Genomic DNA, 20920 nt, shown 5'->3' on the forward strand with positions numbered 1-20920 from the left:
CTTCCATTTGCAATCTGCCAGTGGACGCCCACTCCTCTCTTCAAACGCCGACGCAGATGAGATGATGGGAAGTGAACGATCTGCCTTCCCGGTGCACTCATTCGCCTCTCACTCGCTTACTCCATATTGACCAACACTAGTCCTCGATCCAATACCAATGTCCCAAGAAGAAATCTTCGCCGCCTTTGCCAACCCCGACACAAGCCGGCTCCTTGCCCTGATATGCGCCAACCCGTCCTTTTCCACTCTCGAGAGTATCATCAAGTCCTTCCTCCCATATCTCCGCCTCCGCAACCCAACCCACGCCCTTCAAATCGCCGAACATCTAAGCTCGATCGGGAACGCCGACAAACTCTGGGCTATCTGGAACCTTTCATCCGACGATTTCTTACGGAGCGTCTATGAGATGCTGAAGCGGCAGGCCGACGAGAAGATGGACGTCAACGTCCACCCACAGAACGACTACCTGCTTCGGGCGATGATGTACGGCGCCTGCGCGAGCTCCGGTCTGTGCAAGTCGGTCGCGTACATGGCGTGCGGTATCACTCGGGGGCTTCAGCTGCCTGCGGGTGAGAATTTTAGAGATTTCTTCCCGGAGAGTGAAGATGAAGTACGCGCTCTGCATGCTATCATCCAGGTGTTGGCGTGGGGGCTGGAGTGCGGTCTTCCGCCTGGGACGCCCTTTGAGATTGAAGAGATTCTCCCTGGGTTGTTGGAAATTGAGAAGAAAGGTGTCATCAAGCATCCTGGTGGGCGCGCTTTGCTCCAGGTACGTATTCCATTTCATTCCATACACTGTGAATGCTTATCGTGGAGAAGCTGGCAATCCGTGAAGCAAAGGGCGGGTTCGACAACGAAACCTCGTACGAGGATATATGGACCACCCTCTTCCCACCACCACCGTTGGGCGGCGACCATCTGCGTGATGATGTGGGGGTTTAAACCGGTTGGGTGGTTTCCCCCCAAGCTTCGCTGCAAGGCAGTGCTTCCTCCATTTGGGAGACCAATACCGCCCACCCGCCAATCACACTCACACGTCCCGGAGATAACAAAAACTCGCTATTGTCTTATTGCACGCTCCATCCGCCTTTCCGCCTTGTCTTCGATTGTTTGTATCAGAGGTCATTAGCACCCTCCTCATCTACTCTGATACTATATGCTCAGGGTCTCTTCGAAGTATCCGTGAATCAAGTCGAGTATGCCGCCCGTGCTGCGGCAGCGGCATCACTGGAGCTGATCCAGTCACTATGTGTGCGTCTGTATCTGTCAGTGTGATTCCACAGTCCGATGTGGATGTGATGAGCGGCCAGATCACGCCGCTGCGCCGCACAGTGAAGAGTTAAAAACTACACTGTCTCATGAGCGTGGTAGGACTCACAAAACGTCAGCATCCTTCGTCACGGTACTGAAAACAACGGCTCGACTACGGTTTTTTCTTCGCATTCCCCCCAGATCCCTTGATACCACGACAACGTATTCCGCCACCATGTCGAGCAATACAGCCATTACCGCCCTGTTGTCTCGCAAGTGGATAACCGACATCCACTGAGGGGACCCACGTGCTACTCTTGAAAGAAGACGGATCCGGCGAGGTTCGTCATTGACATTTACCACTCTGCGCAACAAACAAGTAAAGTGATTCTCCTTCTAAAGGAAGCCTGTTTTTTGTGTAGATTATGGCGACCGCTGGCCCCTGGGCTGACCATGGCGTTGGCTGCTCATCTCACCTGGAAGATCATCGACTCGGGCCCCGTGGACGAGTGAGACCCACCCGCCCAGTCGTTTCTGGGAAAACTTCTCAGGCTGGAGCCGCCCTCGACCCAAGCGCTCGCTGCGACGATCGAGAGCACCATCCTCAAGGATGGCACGGAGCCTATGACGCCCGTCCCTGCAGATTTCAGTCCGAACATCGGAGGGGGTAAGCGGTTGAGGGATGAAGGTTTAACGCCTAAACGCTTCCGAGTGGTTGTAAAGAAACAGGTGTTCAACTCGGTTTATGGAGCCAAGTATAGTCTTCAACTTTGCTTTGATCGGTCGCCGTACCCGGGTGTGGAGGAGTGGTTGTCTGGTTTTGGCGTTATGGTTGAGTCGATTCGGTCGTTTGGTAGGACTGTTTTTGTGGGTGGAGAGATGGATGAGCAAAGGAGAGAGGGAAAAGCGTTCTATGGCCCACGGGCGAGGGTTTGAATTGTATGTTTGATATGGGTGGACCACCTGCGAGGAGGGCGAACTGATTTTCTGACACCGAGGAGTTTGGCAGGCAGACACTGGAAGTAGAGGCGATTTACAATTGAACAACGAGAATCGAGATGTCGTGCGTGGAGAACATGATCGACGACCAAAATTGACGCGTACAAGTTGTGATCAACGGATTCCACTCTCCATCGTCAGCGTCAGTGTGACCACGGGAGACTACCCTCACACCCAGACCTCGGACACTTCATCGCGAAACAGAACTATTCCCTCTAGCTTCGAGACAGAGACCAAGTGAGTGAATGGAGATTGGGAGGGGGCGTACCCCGGCTTTCGGTTGAGCAGATGAAGGCGAGGTGTAATTCATGGTGGGGGTTGTGTCATCGAGGTCTAAAGATGTACGAGAGAGGGAAGAAAGACTCGGAGAGAACGAGGAAACCGCACTAGGAAAGCGGCATGAGCGTGTATCTGGATGAGTCACATAGAGTCATTCTTCTTGAGGTACTCAAGGGTTTCCTGGACGACAGGGTTTCGACTGCTTTCGATGGTACCATGAGCCAGTAGATCTAATGAAAGAGGTGGGTACTTGAGATTGGGTTGGGAAGCACGTTCGTTCCGAATCCGACTTGCCTGCGTCAGTACCCTTCTGCGTGATAGCGAAATAGTGCGGGGCCCAGCCAGAGAGTCGAAGTGCTACACCCTCGGTAGGAGTGCCTTCTTTCCATCCCAGGGCTTCTGCTACTTCTTGGGGAATGTACAAGGTACCGCCGTCCAGAGTGACCTTGAAGTGTTGTGGTGGGAGGGCTTGTTGATGGTTGGAGCGGGAGGGAAGGTTCGACCAAGGGGATCTACCGGGAGAAAGGCGACGAAAGGAAGGATTGAGATTTTTGGTCCAGCAGGTACGGAGCATCGTTGGCGGAGGTTTTCAATGTGAATGTAGATGGTGGTGGTTGCCGTCTGTGGCGAGTCGGATTGAGGCGGGCAGGGGCCGCAGGGCGGGATTGCGTCATCTTCACCAAAAGTATCCAAAAAATCTAAAACGTCTAGGATTGGCGGCGCGTCGCCCACCAAGTTTTCCAAAGTCCGCCCATCTTCCTTTCCGAGCATTCACATCGCCAGAAATGTCCGCTCACGCCGTGCGACTCTCTCGTCTCTTTACGCCAGAATACGTGAAACGTATAAATGCCCAAATCGTACACCCAGCGCCATCCGTCCTCGTCAAACCCAACGAGCTAGAATCGTCCGTCAGTCGGCCGCTCCAGCTGTCTTTCTACGAGCCGGAACGCCCTCCAGCGTATTTCGCAGCTACTTTGTCGTACGGGATCATTAAAGGGCATCCGTTTATGGATGGGAACAAGCGGACTGGTATGTTCGTCTCGAACTTGATTCGCATATTATATTCCAGCCTGATCCCCTTTAGCATTCTTTCTAGCCAATGAATACCTTCGCGCGATGGGCATTCCTGGCCTGGCCGATGCGGGAAAGGTTGGCGCTGCGTATGAGTCCGTTGAGAATATCGCTCAGCGCCATATGGACGTCGCCGCTGGAAAGCTCGGGATAGAAGGTTTGGCGGGTGGCCAGGGACCCGATGGCGATAGTTCGTGAACGATTTTTACATATCAAGACCGAACCACACCTGTGTTGATTACTGGAGGTATTTGGGACGAGTCGAATTCGTGCATGTTTCACGCCGACACGCTGTATTATTTTTCAAGTAGAGCAAACCGCGTGTCGAAGAACCTCGAGCCCAATGTCGAAGTGGAGTTTCCGAACAACCCCAACCTATAATTCGCAACCGCCTCCTGCGACCGACGACCTTCAAGACCCACTCAGGTCTGAATGGCTAGGTCTACACCATCGTGCTATCGCAGTACAATGAAACCTCGACCCCACTTCTCCTTTTCGGTTCTATCCCCTTGTACGATTGTTCGACCCTCAGTCGGCGTGGAGAAGGGTTGGCTCGGATGGAGAGGGAGGCGGTGCGCTTGGGCTCCGTCTTCAGACGATCGTGGTGGGGATGGATGCGGATCCGGGTGTAGAGAGTGTGTCTGTGTGTCCACGCTCCTGTGGATGTGGTGAGCGCCCACAACGTACTGCGCCCACTGTAGCACTCATGAAACGTCAGTGGGCTCTGTTATTCAAAAGCATGGGACGACTACAGGGGTTCCACATAGTCCTTTCACATTCCTCCCAGGTCCCCTCCTACCGATACCAACACATCCACCATCATGTCAAACGATAGAGCAATTACTGCTCTGTTGTCCCACCATTGGATAGGCGACTTCGAGGGTGCGCACACGCTGATTTTAAAAGAAGACGGGACTGGCGAGGTTTGGTCCATTCGCGATGCAAAATATTCTCTTTTTAAATGCCTCGTTTGTAGATTCTTGTCCGCTCTGAGCTGACCATTGCCTTGGCTGCTCATCTCACCTGGAAGATTGTTGCCTCTGGCCCCGTTAACGACAGCGATCCCCCCGCTCAGTCCCTTTTGGGCAAGCTCCTCGGGCTGGAGCCGCCCTCAACCGACGCACTCATTGCGACGATCGAGATCACGTTCTCGAAGGACACGAACCCCATGTCCCTCATACCCGCCTCTCGCAGTTCGGAGATTGGAGTAATCCAGCTGAGGCCCAGCGCGTTGGAGCCAAAGTGCTTCAGAGTTGTCGTTCGGAAGGGAGAATTCATCCCATCGTTCTGGAGGGCCATTTCCGGTGTTAAGAGCCCTACGTATGGCCTTCAACTCTGTTTTGATCGTTCGCCCTATCCCCCTGTGAAGGAATGGATCCCTGACAGTTGGCCTATGGTTCGGTCGATTGAACCGTTTACCTGTGTATCCTTTGTGGCACGCGATGTGAAGAAGTAGAAAGTATAGATAGACGTCTTACGGTCGAGGTTTCAAGAAGTGCTGCATGTGCTCTTCAGAAGCTGATGTTGTAATATAGGGAATGGAGACTTTCCTAGGGAAGGTAATAGATAAATTGTTGCGATTGAGTAATGTACATAGAGAACTTTGGGGACCCGGGAAAACTCGATCAACGTCAACGTCGCAGAGGTGGATGGAGGCCACTGGAGCATTCAAGTTCGTCCCCCAGACTGGGCTCGAACTCCCGGAGTGATGGCATCAATTTTCGTGTCGATCTCAGTCACGGTTTCTCTTTCCTTCCTCTCCCCGTCGTCTCCCATTTATAAAAGGTTCGAACCAAAATTCAACAATGGGCAGAAAACTCTTTAATATGTCAATTATATCTTGTGATGACTGTCGGTTCTCAAGGCTGACGTGTCTTCTCTGTCAATCTATGCTTCCAGGCCTGACACTGCCTGATTCAATGCGAGGCGCCCACAGAGGGTCACGCACACCCGCCCACAAAGAGCTTCTTCGCCTTTTGGAAACAAGGCGGAAATCTCTGTTCTCCATCGATTATCTTGCTCTTATCTCACCTACGACATCCGCGACTCGAAGATTCGCGCCCTCCCCCCTAATCGTCCCAGGCCGAGGGTTAGTTTGAACGTAGTCGCCAAGGGTAGGTCTGAGATGACGTTGATATCACGCCCGATGCTAATACACTATAGCAGAATGGATGTAGCAGAGAGGGGCCCACACACCGTGGAGGTCCCTGCAGCTTCCCCCCTAGGATCGTTCGTCGGCAATCAACTCAACGGCGGGGTCATCGCTGGCGGCAACGTCACGCAGATCATACACAACTATGTTCCCCAAGCGTCAGCGGAGGATATGTGTGAGTGGCACCGCCGACTGTAAAGGACCTCGCCTCTCAACGAACGTCTAGCCCCCCTGGTAGAAGGGATTAGGGACTGGCTGAATGTGAAGGTTAACTTTCGAGCCATCCATAACGACGTTAGGCAGAAACGAGTCGGATCCACGGGAGACTGGCTCATAAACAGTCCCGAGTATCAGCAATGGAAACGGTCCAGGGGCGGCGTTCTATGTGGGACGGGAATCCGTGAGTGTCCTGTTTTAACAATGTCCTATCGTGCTCTAACAGCAACGCTTACTAGCCGGCGCTGGGAAAACAGTCTTAATGTGAGTGGTTCTCACAAATGGGATCTACTTCTAGCGATTCAAACCGCCCATAGGTCTCGTGTTATCGACGACCTACTGCCACTTGAAGAGTCGACCGATCGAAAGGTTTGCGTCCTCTTCGCCTACAACCGTTACACCGAACCTCTTTCCCTATGCGACATCCTGAAAGGGTTCGTCCTCCAAGTCGTCGAGCGGCACCAACACCTCGCCGAGCTCGTCAAGCCGATCAAAAAACGCTGCACATCGGAGCGAACAGAGCCAACCTCGGACAATCTGATCGATCTCCTTCTCAAGCTAGAGGGGCATTTCGACTTTGTCTACTATGGCCTTGATGGCATGGACGAGGTCCAGTTCCACACCCGAATCCAGCTCGTTAAAGCCATCAATCAACTGCGAGGCAACTTTGTCATTGCATCCCGGCGCTTGGAAGAGTTGCAGTCGAATCTGCAGCGTGCGGTTCAGTTCCCTTTGGTGGCGCGTAACGAAGATATGACGCTTCTCATCGAGGAGAAGCTTATGTGGTACCAGGGTCTGAATGGGATCCTCGAAGATGCGGGTTGTCGAGAGAAGATCATCGGGATATTTTGGAGAAGGCTAATGGAATGTAAGGCCCCCGCCGCCTCACCTCCGATCTGCGCAGGGCACTGACCGCAGACTTTACTCAGGTTCCTGCACGCTGCATTGCAGATGGAGGCACTCCGAGACTGTCTCTGCCTCGCAGACGTCCAGGAGGAATTGGACAACTTTCCGGCAGACATCACGGAAATGTACACCCTCACCTTTCGTCGAATCGAAGCGCAAGGACCTCGGTCAGCGAGAATCGCGAAGACGGCTCTACTCTGGCTCGTTCACGCCCGAGATCAATTCACGCTTCGGGATCTACAAGCTGCATTGGCTGTCAACCCGAACACCTACAGCGTTGAGCTGAACCGAATGCCGAGGAAACAATCCATTATCTCCCTGTGCTGCGGTCTGGTGGAGCACCATCCCGAAACAGATGTCGTTCGCCTCGTTCGTACGTTGCCTTTACCACTGCTCCTGCCTTTGGACTGCGCTGATCGCTTTGCACAGACTTCACTGCCAAGGATGCTCTTGAACCGCTGTTGCTCAAGGACCACCCCCAGCCCCATCTACTCATCACCAAAGTCTTACATCAGCGACTCATTGACAACAACATCCTCGATTCGACTCTGGACGACGAGGACGAGCTGCTGGAATACCTGGAGGGACAACCTCTTCTTCAATATGCTTATCAACGTTGGCCCGATCATGTCCGGGGTTGCAGAGATTCTGTTGAAGTCGCTGCCGCCTTCCTCCAACAGTGTGTTTCATTTGCCTACGTCGATTTGTGGATTTTCGATATCCTTTCGCCGCTACACGTTGCTGCTGCATATGACTTCCCGGAGTTCATACAAGCTACCCTCGCCGATCCATGCAACCAACAAGCCGGGTCATGTCTCGGTGTTCCAATAGCCCAGGGTGTCGACATCAACGCACACTCCAGGTTTGGTCGGACTGCGCTCGGTTTCGCGTCCAACAAAGGCCATGTGGCCTGCGCAGAGGCACTTTTAGGATGTCCAGACATCGACGTCAACGCACCAGTTCCACTGACAGGTCAGACAGCATTGATGGAAGCCTCCCGGATGGCACAGGAAGGGATGGTAGAGCGTCTCCTCCGAGTCCCGGGGGTTGCGGTTAATGCCCAGGATAAATCTGGTGAAACAGCGTTGATGCAAGCTTTGCTGCGAAACTCTACAGGCATTGTCAGACGCCTCCTCCAAGCTCCAGGCATCGATGTCAATCTTCGAAACACAGTGGGACGGACAGCTTTGATCATCGCTGCAGGATACGGCCACCTAGACGTTTTCGAGCAACTCCTTCAAGCTCCGGGAATTGACCTTACAATAAGGTGTGATTTTAAGGGGTTCACGGCACTAGAGCAGGCCATTTGGGTAGGCTGGGAAGGTGTCACTGCTCGAATCATTAAATTTGCAACTGGATGGGAGGTCAAGTTCGGGCGGCGACGCCGGGGATGGAAGGAGCTATTTTACGCGCTGAGGTCGGAACCTGAGAGGTTCCCACCTTGGTTTGTGACGGCAATGTCCAAAAGACTGGCCATGTTTGAGGGCGGAGAGGAGTGGTGGAGAGTCGAAATTGAAGAGGAGTCTAGTGATGAAAGTGATACGGAGTGACGGAAGCGGAGGAGCCGTTGACAACGTTCCAGCGCCCTTGGGGTCTTTCTTCAGTCTCTAGTGGATCGTCACGATTGAGATAGTATATACGTACCGTAGTATGCCCTGTTAAAAGTATGCAGTCAAACGGTTCGTAAATTAACCTCCCGCAAGTTTAAACCCAAGTTCAAAGATTAGGGCCGTCCAACCCTCACGATTCGTCGCGTTTATCCGACCGCCCAGAATTTGAAGGAGCGCCTCGATGATGCGGATGAGCTGAATGGCCAAGTTGTGCAGCTATGTATGATAAGCGGGGTGAAACCGTGCTGGTTCATGATATTGACGGCGACGCCCGGCGTTTTGGATAGGTCGCTCGAAAATGTCCCAAGTGCGAAGCAAGGCTCAACACTAACTCCTCTCTAGGTTCCAGTGAACCCAGGCTCAGACAGAGGCAACCCGCTAGGCCGCCGCAGGAAGGGCCGCCGAAAACAGAGAAATCGAGCCTGTAGTACTCGAAGGAGTCCCCGCCCTTTTCAGAAGTCTTTTAATCATAACGCCTTTTATGTATCTCTCTTGTCAGAGAAAAATCAAGTACAAGAAACGAAAAGGCAAAGGCGTACCTGGACTCGAGATACCAACCTCGCCTGAATTCAACGTAGGCCATCGCGTTTCGTAAAATCGTCGTTAGAATGTATCGACCTAGTGTACTCCCAAATTTAAATGACGTTGGAGGTGAACGCTACAGGTGTTAGCGCGATATTCTGCAAAGGCGGGATACCTCAATGGTGGAGCGCAGGTCATAATCATGGTGGATTCGAAGAAGAAAAAGGCGCGGGATCTGGATGGGTCGTGAGGGCGGGGCATGGGCGGGGTTTTAATTTTGATGAGCGTCGGGATTGAGGCGGAGACGATGTCGGTTCGAATCCTGGCGAAGTCAATTGAATTACCGAGAAGAGTTGGTTAGCGACAAGCACGCCGCTGTGTCCATGGGAAGCCCGCCTTTCAGGGAACCATGCGAGTAGAATCTAGATAACTCATATAAGAAAGATTGGAATAACCTGGACCGGAAAGATGCTTACCTCGTCCAAGAATTGAAGAAACCCAGTACATCTCGCCCCATGGATCCAGCGGAAAGCTATATGTCCTGTAATGAGATTATGATCGATAGCAATGTCTTGAAGGAAGGAGGTTCGATGGGTGCATGTAGCGAAGACGCTTCCAGGATGAGAGCTTGAATCCTGTCCAGGACGACATTCACACAAAGTAATACAAAGCAGCTGTATGAAGACCACGAGCACCGGTATTGAATTTTTGAGACCAGGAAACAAATATCCACACGATGGAACGCAAAGCAAGAGAGAGAATGGGGGAGACAGAGAGACCGGGAACAAGAGGAAAGCAGCGAAATCTATGGAGCAATAATAGTACAAATGCAAGGGACGGATAGGCAAGAGATGAAGAATGTGTAGAAGAGCCGATGACAAGAGAGGATGTCGTTGAAACCAGGAAACGAAGCCAAGGGGTGGGTGGATAGGGTTTGCTTGATGCGTACTTGAATGACCCTCTATCATTGCGCTTGAACCGAGTCATCGCCAAAGTTTTGCTTGCTCTTCCGCCTGAACTTTTGGGTGAAACCGCGTGCACGGGCGACCCATCCAGTAGCGTTGGATGTCGTCGAGCCTTTCAGCGACGCTTTCGATGGTTGGGACTTGAGCATTCGTGGTGCATGCACGCTAGCCCGGCGTGAGGGACCACGCGACTCGGTCTCCGCAATGCTCGCCGCCGACGAGTGGACCGTCGTCTCTTGCACAGACACGCCAATGCCTATTGGGACGACGTTGCCTTCGCTACTTGGAATGACGGACGACGAGCGCGCGCGGCTGAGTCGCCGTGGAAGTATCTTTGAGATTGTACTCGTTTTGGACGGGATCTGTTGCACTTGGATGACCTGGCTCAGGTCTTCTGTGTGCGCTTCGTCGTTCGAGAAGGCGGAGGCACCGGAGGCTACCGAGCTCGTACTGGCGTTCTGTGATACGTGTTCAGATGAGGTAGTACCTCGGTGACAACGAAGAGACGTACAGCAATCTGGGCCTGATAGAACGGCGAAGTCGAAGCTATCGAGAAGCCTTTCGGAGAAGCGGGTCCTGAAGGGCTTTTAGCCAGGTCTTCCATCTCCTCCACAGTGAACTGCCGTTCCCCAACGTCAGCGAACCAGAAGCCATACGAACGAAACCCCGAGCGTAGCGTACCTGTCCCAGCCTCGAAATTGAGATACTCCCCCGCCGCCTCGTCCTGGTCTTCCGCACTGTCGTCGACTCTTGGACAAACTTGTCCAGCTCCTCCGCTCGTTTCAGCTCCTCCTCTGCACGCCTCTCGCTCTCCTCCTCTACCTGGCGGAAGATCTACGTTGCGAACCGCGAGTCAAATTAGCATTCTGGATGAAACGTGAAACGAAGGCGTCGTACACGTTCTAGGGGTTCTGGGCACCCTGACATTCTCGCAAAAAGCCAAACGCTAACGACGAGACGAAAATGAAATTAGTCGCGACGACGTGGGGGGTGTAGAATGGAGAGGGCCGTCGTGTGGGGGTGGCTGAAGCTGAGGGGTAATGGACGAGCGGGTGAAGGGTTGTAGCGGGCGTAGAGGGCAAAAGAGGGAGAAACAGGGAAAAGAAGAAGAAGGGCGATTTGTTGACTGTTTTGAGAAGAAGGGAGGGTTAAATTGACCGCATGCTGACGAGCGTTAACAGGACAGGGATGAAGCGACCTGCCCTTTCCGGACAACCTTCAAAAGTCTGTATTAGGTCAGCTGCCCAGCCACGTGTCCGGATGGGGGAATACCCGCCCCTAAGCGCTTATCCGCCCTCCTCCCTCGCTCTAGGCTCTCGCTTCTAGCGTCCACTCCAAGTGAAAAATGTATTCATCCTTTTGCTTCCAACTTCAATGCACCATTGAATGAGCTGAAAGACTCAGACCCAAATTTCTTTCAACCTTCCTTTCCCTTTTGAAATCACGGATGGGGTTAGTGCTTGACTTCCCCATCAGATTCATCATTACGAATGTTAGGAGGTTACGATGCTCAGATGTCGGACCCAAGTGTGTCTCTCCTCGCCGACAGCGAAACGATATGTTATGTGACTTGTACAGGGACATGACAATCCAGAGCCGGAAACGTCGCACTTTCTCTTCAGCACCGTAGAGACAAGGGGTCCTCGTACTCCTCAACGCGAAATGAAGGCGCAAGCTTGTCTGATATGTCTTATCCCATGGAAACCACATGGGACATGGAAGTCTGCCTTCTCCGCAAACAAAGTCATATAAGTCCACCTATTCGGAAGTGAACGCTAGAATATTCAGCGCTTTTATCGGGCTTTTATCATTTAGCATCTGCCATTCTTTCTTCCAACAGATGCTTCTTGAATCGTTTGCGGATATGGTCGGACCGGTAAAACACCATCAGATGTACGGTGATTCCTTTTTGGAGGCAGGGTCGTGTGGGCTTGGGATTGTTTCGAAGTCTGCAAGACTTTGGAGAATTGCGAAGCACGAGTTTTAGGTCGACTGTGTGTGTTCGTGAATGTTCGCCTGACCTATTTAGCGTTCATTCATTCGAGGTTACTCCAGAATCTCCGCTCATGTACATCTGATGGACAGTACTCGGCTAAAATGTGGTTAAGCGCCCATCAAACTTAGTGGTTGCAGGTGGTTGCCAGTAACGGAGAAGGTTAATAGGAGATGTTAGCTTGAATGAGCTACTAGTAGCCTAAAAAGGATTGGATCGTCCCCCAAGGCTAACGAGATAACCCTTGAAAGTTGGAACGGACGACGACCCGTTATTGTAATAACCATGGAGGCATGCATTGATTTAGGCTGTCTTCATGTCGTTGGACAGAGAACAACTTGAATGACTCGGCATCTGCATTACATGTACTCCCGGAATCATGATCAGTGACCTTAAGGACAAGGTATCCAAAAGCCTCTTCATCTTCAGTTCTTCCACTTGTCGTGGGCCCGCCGAAGGCCATGGGGCGGGGGATGTCGTCAGACTCATCCTTCTATTACCTATCTGCCTGGAACCTCTCTGATCTTTGTCTTGAACGAAACGAAGTCCACAGGACATGTGGACGCTTGCGCTGGTCGAACGCTCGACCTCTCGTCTGTGCCTTTCCAGTGGAGAATGATGACATGTCAATGATTGCCATCAGATGTCCCTATTCGGTTTCAGCTCGTTGTCCCGCTTCGCTTTACTCCTTCATCTCTTTCCTTTGGTACTTAGGACGAGGGAATGACTAGTGACTGATGGATGAGCGTTGTTATCTATTGGAAAACGCCCCGGCATCCCAAGTTTCGATCCCGAAGTGATTGGTCAACCTCGCTTTTGTCATTTTGCGTGAGACTGAGCACAGTTCCGCTATGTAGTACTTAACCCTACCTTGGCTTTCTCTTCTGCCTACAACATCACCCTAATGTCCCTCTCTCCACATACCTGAACTCACCGGATTAAAAGTATGGGTCAGCAGCTCTCAGGAAACACGGTGGGTTGTTGGCAACGTTCGCTCTCCACGTCGTTCTCAATGCCGCCCATACTAGACGTCGGATAAGGCCCACAATAACCCTGTGCCTGGAGCATGTACGTCGTCTATCAGCTACCGCGTTTTCTAATGTCTAAAATTACAACTCAGATGATTTGAACGATCAAGACACGACCTTTAACAATCCTCGCACCGTCGAGATCAGTGGCGGGAACCACTACGCGATTGGCCGCGATTTCGTCCAGATTGAAATCTCGAACTACATAGCATCTTCTACACCCAACGATCGCAGTATGTGACTTTCCTTGTCTTGAGTGGACCCTGGCCCTCTTACAGTGTGCACAGGGGCCCGTCTTCGGAGGATAAGGACGTGGCTGGCGCCGAACGTCAACTTCAGGTCGATCCACATGGACGTTCGGAAGAAGCGTATCCCAGGAACAGGGCATTGGTTTCTCAAAAGTCGACTCTATAGGGAATGGAAGAAGAGCAAAAGCGGAATCCTGTGGGGCATGGGAATTCGTGAGTACATCGTATTCCACTTTCCCTTTGTTCTCCTGTTAATCCAAATCACAGCTGGTGCAGGCAAGACGGTGCTTGCGTGAGTACGAACTTTGCTGATCGCGATAGGTATCTCTGACTGGATCAATCAATCCAGGTCGAATGTCGCAGATGATCTCTTAAGCCTAGCGGAGGGGACCGACAACATCTGCGTCCTCATGGTGTACAGCCGCTATACCGAGCCGGTCACCGTGGACGACATTCTCAAGGCTCTGATCAAACAATGCATCGAGCGACACCCCGACCTGGTGGCTGTCGTCGAACCTCTGTACGAACGACACACTCTGGAGGAGACGGAACCCTCGCTGGATGAACTCGTCGAGCTCTTGCAAACGCTTGAACAGTATTTCGATTGCGTATTTTATATCATCGATGGCGTCGATGAAGTGCTAAACGAAGTTCAATTCGACTTTATTCGAGCCATTAATTGTTTGCGAGGCAACTTCATTCTCACCTCGCGGCCGCTGGATGACCTGGGCACCAACCTTGAGGGCGCCGTTTTTTTCACTATCCTGGCTCAAGACGAAGATATCCAACTCTTGGTGCAAGAACGACTAGAACGATACCCTGGACTCTCGAGGATCTTGGACGCCAACAATTTTCGTGCAGAGGCGACGGCGCAGATACAGCGAAAGGCTGCCGGAATGTACGGTTTGTCCCTGCCTTGTTTACCCGCAACTGAATGTTGTTTCAGGTTCCTTCATGCTGCCCTTCAGCTGGAAGAGCTCCAACGGTGTCTGTCCCTTGCCAGTGCGAAGCAAAAATTGGAACAGTTCCCTTCCGGGCTGCAAGGGATGTACGCCTCTGCCATGGAACGCATTGAAGCTCAGTGGCCAGAGCATCGAGATATGGCCAAGCTCGCTCTACTATGGGTGGTTCTCTCTCGGACACCGCTGTCTGTTAGAGATTTGCAGTATGCTCTGGGAACCCAGCAGCAATCACACGCCTTGGACCAGCAACCAACGCTCCCGGACGGCCCCTCTATCATTGCTGCATGTTGTGGTCTCCTGGAGGTCCATGGCGATAAAGAGCTCGTTCGTCTTATCCGTAAGTCTGATTCGTCAATGATGGATTCTAAGGGACTCCCAACTCACCGGACCTGCGCAGACTTCACGGCGAAGGACGCATTGGCGCCCATGCTTCTGGCGGATTTCCCCTCTCCTCATGCCCTCATAGCCAAAGTCTTGATCAAGCGGCTCGAATCCAGTGGGATGCATAAGGACAATCCATCAAGTAAAGAAGAGCTCGGTGCTCTCCTCGATCGTCAGCCCCTCCTACGTTACGCGAGGGACCACTGGGGCCATCATGTTTCGGAGTGCGACTACCCATCCGAGATCGCCCCCTTGGTGGAAGGCTTCTTGCAGCAGTGCACAGCTTTCCCTTCCGATGACTGGGACGCCCTCGATTTCTATTACCCACTTCACGTCGCCGCCCGCTATGGCCTCACGCCTTATCTGGAGCGCGTCGTGAACTGCGGTTGGGACATCAATTCACGCACGCGACATCGCCAGAGAACACCATTGATCATTGCCGCCAATGCTCATCTCGAATCGGTGGTTCGGCGATTACTCGGGTTCGACAAGATAGACGCGAATGCCATGAGCGTCGCTGGTTGGACGGCGCTGATGGGAGCGGCACGAGGAGGAGAGGAGAGGATAGTCGATCAGTTGGTCCAGTTTGGGGGGACGGAGGTCAACCGTGCAAACGTCGTGGGGTGGACGGCGTTGATGTCTGCCTCGAGGAATGGGCATGTTGGCACCGTCAAGAGACTGCTACGTGTGCCTGGCATCGACGTGAACGCGACCAATGGCTCTGGCCGGACGGCGTTGATGTTCGCCGCTTGGTACGGCCACGAAGCGACCTTACAGTCTCTACTGTCCTTCCCAGGAGCTTTGGTTGATGTGGCCGATGTCGATGGACAGACGGCACTTATGTTGGCCGCTGGAAACGGACATCAAGCCAACGTCAAGCTTCTGCTGCAGGCACCTGGTATCCTCGTCAATGCTGCAGACAAGAACGGATGGACAGCCTTGATGTCGGCATCCAAAAAGGGATGGGAGGGCGCTGTACAGCAGTTACTCGACTTCCCTGGTATCGACGTCAATGCTGCAAACGCAGAGGGACGGACTTCTCTCATGGTCGCGTCATGGACACATAAACGTTGCACGGAGGTTACTCAAGGCCAGGGGTATCGACCTCAATGCATTCGATGTGTATGGATGGACGGCTCTTATCACTGCATCAAGATATGGCATGATCGACATCGTCCAGCTTTTGCTGGAATGCGAGGGACTCGAGGTCAACGCTACGAACGGGGACCGACGGTCGGCTTTGATGGTAGCCTCCCAGTTTGGCTGTGAGTCTATCGTGCGCTTGCTGCTTCAGCGCCCTGAAGTTCAGCTCGACCTCGTCGATTATCATGGTGCGACGGCCCTTTCTCTGGCCTCGGAGTTTGGGCATGGGCGAATTGTCCAACTTTTGAAGGGCTGGGCGTCGTCAGTAGGTGAGATGTAGAGGCTGTTGCTTCAGCTTCCGGGTACGGAACGGTCCCTTCCATGTCTCCTTTAACTCCAGGACCCTCTGTTTGTGATAATCTTTCGTCACTTGAAAGTTCTACATAATACATATACAGTAGATCTCGAACCCCTTATGACAAACATTGGAAAAGTAAGAAGATTGATTCGGGCCCTTCATACTAGTCACGTACCGAGTCGGGAACAGTCTAAGGCTGAAGCATTGAATAACGTTCACTCCTCGGGCTCGTCGACGTTCATGACTTGCTCGAGTTCAGTATTGGTGGCGTACAAGGACAGCGCAGCAGAGAAATTGATATAATTCTGCTTGATGATCGCGATGCGACTCAGGAATGCCTTTGAAGATAAGGTGAAGTCAGCATTCCGACGCAACCACCTTTTGTGCATAAGATCACCTTTTGGGTAGCCTCCCTCGCAGAAACCTCCTTCAACTGGGTGTGGATTCGAGTAGCTTCTTCGTGAACCTGAATGCTGCTTGGTAAGCCCTAGCGCCTATGTCGAATTTTCAGTCCATGAAAGTACCATACCATGATCCAAATCTTTTCCAAGCACGAGAGCTTCGCCGCGATCAGAGCTATGTCCCCGTCAGCCTGGGCTTGAAGGGTAGCCCTGATGTTCTTAAGGTCTTCCAGCTTCTTCTCGTACTCTCCTTTCCTCGATTTAGCGGCGTCGCGGGTTTTCACGAGCTCTGTATCATGAATTTGGTCAATTTCATTTCAAAGAGATGATGGACATGAAGTCCTGGATGGTACAAAGGGGCATACCTGCTCGGTGAGTCTTAACATCATCCAGCTCCTTTGCGGTGATGGAGAGATAGATAAGTCCAGCTCCCTGCATGACAACCATAAACCTAGGTACTGGGGGAAGGTGATCGATTCGGAGACTCACGAGGATAGCGAGCGAGTAGAGGGGACAAAATATGAATCCGATCATAGCCCCGACACCAGTGCACACGCTAATCGCTTCGAGTTTACTTGCCAAGGCGGTAATGGTTGTATCGAGGCTACCCGAGCAGGTAATAGTGCATGCTTGAACATCCAACCCAGATACGCGCTGGAACGTGCTCACCTCGAGATTTCAGCCTGCGCATCATCAATTATCTTCTGTTCTGCTGCGATTTTCCCGTTGAGATCCTTTTCAATGTCACCGAGGGATTCCGTAAAAGCGAGGATTTTCTCTTTGTATGCTGAGACATCGTTCTTCAATTTCTGGAACCCGTCGGTGTACAGCTTAGAATCCTCGATTGTCTTCTCGTGGATTGTAGGCCCGGCGCTCTCATCGGGGGTCCCAGAAGCGCTGGTCGGGGCTCGCTATCCAAGTAATGAACACTCAGTGTTGAGCTGTGCGCCAGGCAAACCAAATTCCAAACCTTTAGGAAAGCCGCTAGATCCTTCTTTGCATCCTCGAGATCCTTGTCGTTCTTGATTGATTCGATGCCGGGAAGAATAACCTCGAGGAAGTCTAAGAGATGGAATGGTCAGACGCGTACAGATACGGTGACGTTGTAATATCTTACCTTGAATATAGGCATCGGTCTCAATCGCGGTCTGTCGTGAGGCCCAGAGGAGATCCTTCCAGCGCTGTATGCTCTGCACGTCAGTATCTCTTTTGCGTGGTAGAGATGAGATGTCCGGGCACTGACCTGCTGGTATTCAAGCCAAGTAGGCTGGAACTTCTGAACTGAGTTTCCATTCTTGTCCTTGAAGTCCAAGCTGTCGACGTCGCCCAGTTGAATCCGAACACGTTCGAACGCGGCGTCGATTTCGAGAGCGCCACGACCCAACTCTTCGATGGCCTTGATGAGCTTTGGCTGTGCCTTCTTCACCGCTTCAGCCGCCTTTTTTGCGGCATCGTCATCCACCTGGGGTGACTGAGTCAGGACGTGTACCTCCGTGAGTTGGGCTTTGACGTTTTCTGGGAGCTTGTCGAAACCGGGAACACTTTCTGGAGAGGCAGTGTACGCAGGAGGGTTGGGAAACGACATCTCTGAGAGAGATAGAGAGAGCTACAAGTGGCTGAGGATGGGGTAAATGGAGATGGCCGACAAAGACTGAAAGTAGGCCGCTTTTATAGACATCCCAGGATGGCCCTTGTCCGAAACGTTAATAGTGGGAGCGCTGCTGTGCCTCCAAAGGTCGATGAACTTGTTCATCGCGTTTGAAGTGGGTCTTTTCACAGGGCATAGGTCGGACCGTCCAAACCACCGAGCTTTGACTGACGTCTCGCTTGGGAAATGCAGAGATAAATTGACGAAAAGTTGGAAGATAGTTCAATCCATCTCACGCCACTGGCCTAGAGGAAAGGGATATGGACTCGACCAGGTCAGATGGGATACCGACGTCGTCCGGCCTTGCGACAGCACCACCGTCCTGATTTGGTAAATCACAAACTTGGTGCCTTAGAACGTGAAGACAAAATTTTTGTAAACCTATGTAGAACAAAAGTTCTAGTTATTCCGTATGGGGCCCCTCCCTACTGACGGTCCTGATTTCAGGTACATTTTCCACGCCTTTCTACTTCCAGATAGGCAGGAGTGAAGACAAATGGACAAGAGCCGGTGAAAGTGACAGTCGGGCGCTTAGATAGTGTCTTCGGAGGCAATTAGACAATGTACCCGATCATAATTCCGTACCATCAAAGTCCAGGGAAGCTGCTTCGTTGAGCATCGAAATGTATTCATGAAGGTAGAGACACAGGACAGACAGCGTGCCATAGTCTGTGGACTTGGAATACAAGTCCTAGGTTGTCTACAAACCAAAATATTATGTGCCAGCCTGGATTTCGACTAAACGCGGACTTGGATAGGATGGATCCGTTTTGACATTCGTAATGTTGTTGGATACCCATCTCGAATCTTTTTGAAGGGAACCATTCAATCCATCCGCTCACCCAGAAAGGCACGATCAATACCTTCAAGTCAGGAACGTACCTTAGACAAGCTGCGGCTGGAGCAGCGTCGTACCCACGAGCATCGGTCCTCGTTGGCCACGGGGCTTGGATTTTACCTGAGATTCATGGAAGAAAAACCGACAGGAAGAATGTGCGATAGTACCTGATACCGACATACACTGCCCAGGTGATATCCCGTGCAGAATTGTCTGGCTGAATGGTTTCTCAGGACTTCACGAGACCACCATTCAGGCTATCGTGTCGGAACTTCAGTAGATCCGTGTCACAAGTTCTACTACCTCCAGCGCCAACAAGAAACCATTATTAGAACTCGAGAACTTCCACCCAACCGTGAAATCAACTTCACAATGACCTCCCAACTCCCAGCTCCTGCTTATCACCCAGGCAATGCCAACGACATCGGAGTGCCAGTTCAAGGCCTCGCGGGTGTTGTCGCTGCTGGCCCTTACTCTGGAGATAGCTTGCGTCGGATGGCGGACATAAAGGATCTCCAAGACAGATCCCTTGCCCTGGGCTCCAAGATCCAATCCTTCGAGAAGGAGGCGAAGGCCTTGGTTACCCTGGCCGTGGATTCTTCAGATCCCGCCGGCACCGAGCCACGCGATGACCAGGACGAGGGTGGCGACTCGACCGCCATCTACGAAAGCGCCTCTGAGTTGGAGAAGGTAATCTACATGCATATTTAGTGCGACTAGCCTTGGCTGATACCGTTTAATAGCGTTACAGGGTCAACCTCTGGACCATGAGAGGGTTAGCTGCGTCAACTCGTGCGAGCCTCGACGGTATGTACTCCTTGGCACCAGGGTTCCCCTAGTGCTCACTCCACTCATCCCTTCTGTGGTCCACCGCTTTAGACTTTGTGGAAGTTGTCTTGCCCAATGTCATCGACAACACTGCTACTGAGTCCGAGAAACATCAGGACCTTCGAGCTGTGATTGCGGTATGTCTGTCAGACCATCTCCCAAGGCCCGGATAATCTCATGGACACGGTATACAGCGGGCAGAGTCAGGCCCAGAAGGCGACTCAACCCCCCTAAGCGTCAGCTTTGCCGAAGCTGAGAAAGACTTCCACAGCCTTCTCGGGAAGGCGATCACGGAATGCATGGTTCAGTCAGCCGTAATCAAAACTAATGCAGCCAACCTTGCCAAGACGAAGGAGAAGTTAGAGAAACAGTACGCCTTGCAAAAGACTGCACTTATCTATTGGCTAACGTTCAACTACTTTCATTCAGGTTGGAAACTTTGGGTGTACGTTTATTGTGGCTTTCCCTTCAATGGTGCTCACTAATCACCTTGTTTTGAACTCGTTTGTCCAGCGCTCTAAGGTTAGAAAACCGCACGACGACAAGCTTATTTCCAGTGGTGCTCCGCCTAAGCATAAGGACCCCAAGACTCCAGGGAATACGGCTGAAGACGAGAAACGCAATGGTTTGTTCTGCTTCTTGAATGCGACCATAGAACTCCTGCTAAGCGCTGTCGGACAGACCTCAAGCGCCAGATCGATTTGGTGACTTCCCAGATCACCGAGCTTCTGGAGGCGCAGAAGGCCATTGACACCATTCGAGGCCGGGTCGAGAAGGAAATTGAAGGCATACCAAAGCCCTCTGAGGTCTCTGAATGCATCTTGGAGGCCTGGAAGACGGTTAGTCTAAATCGCCCCTCGAGTAAACATGGCGAAGCTAATCCCTCAACAGACTGTCGAGGCGGCACGCACGATCGATAGCGAGGATCTTTCAAGGCTCGAGAGCGATGAGGTGAGTTTGAGTCGTCTGACTGGCCGGACAAAACAGAACGGTAACGCCGGTTCTATTAGGTACTTTTGCTTAAGATCCAAAGCGTTGAGGCGACAACGAAAGCCTATTCGTCGGCCCTCTATAATCTGGCCACCGCGCTTGAGGGGTAGACTTTGTCTTGCGCTGCTTTACAACAGTTTAGGTCAAAGAATGAAGATATCGTGTGCATACGGGTTGTGTGTCGTCAACGG

At 52.1% G+C, this 20920-nt stretch overlaps 10 protein-coding genes across 10 annotated transcripts; 8 read left to right on the forward strand and 2 right to left on the reverse strand.

Moving 5' to 3' along the window:
* Positions 1-157: 157 nt before the first annotated feature.
* CC1G_11120 (hypothetical protein) lies at positions 158-942 on the forward strand (the record flags this gene model as incomplete). The annotated part of the gene is made up of 2 exons (XM_001829798.1): positions 158-769; positions 820-942. The coding sequence occupies 2 exons, from the start codon at positions 158-160 to the stop codon at positions 940-942; spliced, it is 735 nt and encodes a 244-aa protein (XP_001829850.1).
* Positions 943-1704: 762 nt separating this feature from the next.
* CC1G_11121 (hypothetical protein) lies at positions 1705-2187 on the forward strand (the record flags this gene model as incomplete). The annotated part of the gene is made up of 2 exons (XM_001829799.1): positions 1705-1760; positions 1803-2187. 2 exons carry the CDS (start codon positions 1705-1707, stop codon positions 2185-2187), a joined length of 441 nt encoding a protein of 146 aa, XP_001829851.1.
* A 1127-nt stretch (positions 2188-3314) lies between these two features.
* Positions 3315-3798, forward strand: CC1G_11123 (hypothetical protein; the record flags this gene model as incomplete). Its single annotated transcript, XM_001829801.1, has 2 exons — positions 3315-3558; positions 3626-3798. 2 exons carry the CDS (start codon positions 3315-3317, stop codon positions 3796-3798), a joined length of 417 nt encoding a protein of 138 aa, XP_001829853.1.
* A 623-nt stretch (positions 3799-4421) lies between these two features.
* Positions 4422-5056, forward strand: CC1G_11124 (hypothetical protein; the record flags this gene model as incomplete). The annotated part of the gene is made up of 2 exons (XM_001829802.1): positions 4422-4523; positions 4577-5056. The coding sequence occupies 2 exons, from the start codon at positions 4422-4424 to the stop codon at positions 5054-5056; spliced, it is 582 nt and encodes a 193-aa protein (XP_001829854.1).
* A 711-nt stretch (positions 5057-5767) lies between these two features.
* Positions 5768-6880, forward strand: CC1G_14087 (hypothetical protein; the record flags this gene model as incomplete). Its single annotated transcript, XM_002911509.1, has 4 exons — positions 5768-5927; positions 5979-6152; positions 6208-6232; positions 6286-6880. The coding sequence occupies 4 exons, from the start codon at positions 5768-5770 to the stop codon at positions 6878-6880; spliced, it is 954 nt and encodes a 317-aa protein (XP_002911555.1).
* A 39-nt stretch (positions 6881-6919) lies between these two features.
* CC1G_14088 (hypothetical protein) lies at positions 6920-8424 on the forward strand (the record flags this gene model as incomplete). Its single annotated transcript, XM_002911510.1, has 2 exons — positions 6920-7247; positions 7304-8424. 2 exons carry the CDS (start codon positions 6920-6922, stop codon positions 8422-8424), a joined length of 1449 nt encoding a protein of 482 aa, XP_002911556.1.
* A 1546-nt stretch (positions 8425-9970) lies between these two features.
* CC1G_11126 (hypothetical protein) lies at positions 9971-10898 on the reverse strand (the record flags this gene model as incomplete). Its single annotated transcript, XM_001829804.1, has 4 exons — positions 9971-10429; positions 10483-10590; positions 10653-10805; positions 10869-10898. 4 exons carry the CDS (start codon positions 10896-10898, stop codon positions 9971-9973), a joined length of 750 nt encoding a protein of 249 aa, XP_001829856.1.
* A 2012-nt stretch (positions 10899-12910) lies between these two features.
* Positions 12911-15852, forward strand: CC1G_11127 (ankyrin repeat domain 52; the record flags this gene model as incomplete). Its single annotated transcript, XM_001829805.2, has 8 exons — positions 12911-12937; positions 12993-13032; positions 13085-13225; positions 13271-13453; positions 13508-13532; positions 13590-14138; positions 14187-14539; positions 14600-15852. 8 exons carry the CDS (start codon positions 12911-12913, stop codon positions 15850-15852), a joined length of 2571 nt encoding a protein of 856 aa, XP_001829857.2.
* Positions 15853-16239: 387 nt separating this feature from the next.
* Positions 16240-18010, reverse strand: CC1G_11128 (hypothetical protein; the record flags this gene model as incomplete). The annotated part of the gene is made up of 9 exons (XM_001829806.2): positions 16240-16362; positions 16422-16490; positions 16554-16714; positions 16791-16857; positions 16915-17029; positions 17095-17336; positions 17396-17487; positions 17543-17606; positions 17669-18010. 9 exons carry the CDS (start codon positions 18008-18010, stop codon positions 16240-16242), a joined length of 1275 nt encoding a protein of 424 aa, XP_001829858.2.
* Positions 18011-19283: 1273 nt separating this feature from the next.
* On the forward strand, positions 19284-20839 carry CC1G_11129 (hypothetical protein; the record flags this gene model as incomplete). Its single annotated transcript, XM_001829807.1, has 9 exons — positions 19284-19601; positions 19655-19718; positions 19791-19876; positions 19934-20109; positions 20169-20184; positions 20253-20364; positions 20421-20578; positions 20631-20690; positions 20750-20839. The coding sequence occupies 9 exons, from the start codon at positions 19284-19286 to the stop codon at positions 20837-20839; spliced, it is 1080 nt and encodes a 359-aa protein (XP_001829859.1).
* Between the last annotated feature and the right edge of the window lie 81 nt (positions 20840-20920).

This window comes from Coprinopsis cinerea (genome assembly GCF_000182895.1).
Source record: "Coprinopsis cinerea okayama7#130 chromosome 3 map unlocalized cont3.3, whole genome shotgun sequence".
NCBI lineage: Eukaryota > Fungi > Basidiomycota > Agaricomycetes > Agaricales > Psathyrellaceae > Coprinopsis > Coprinopsis cinerea.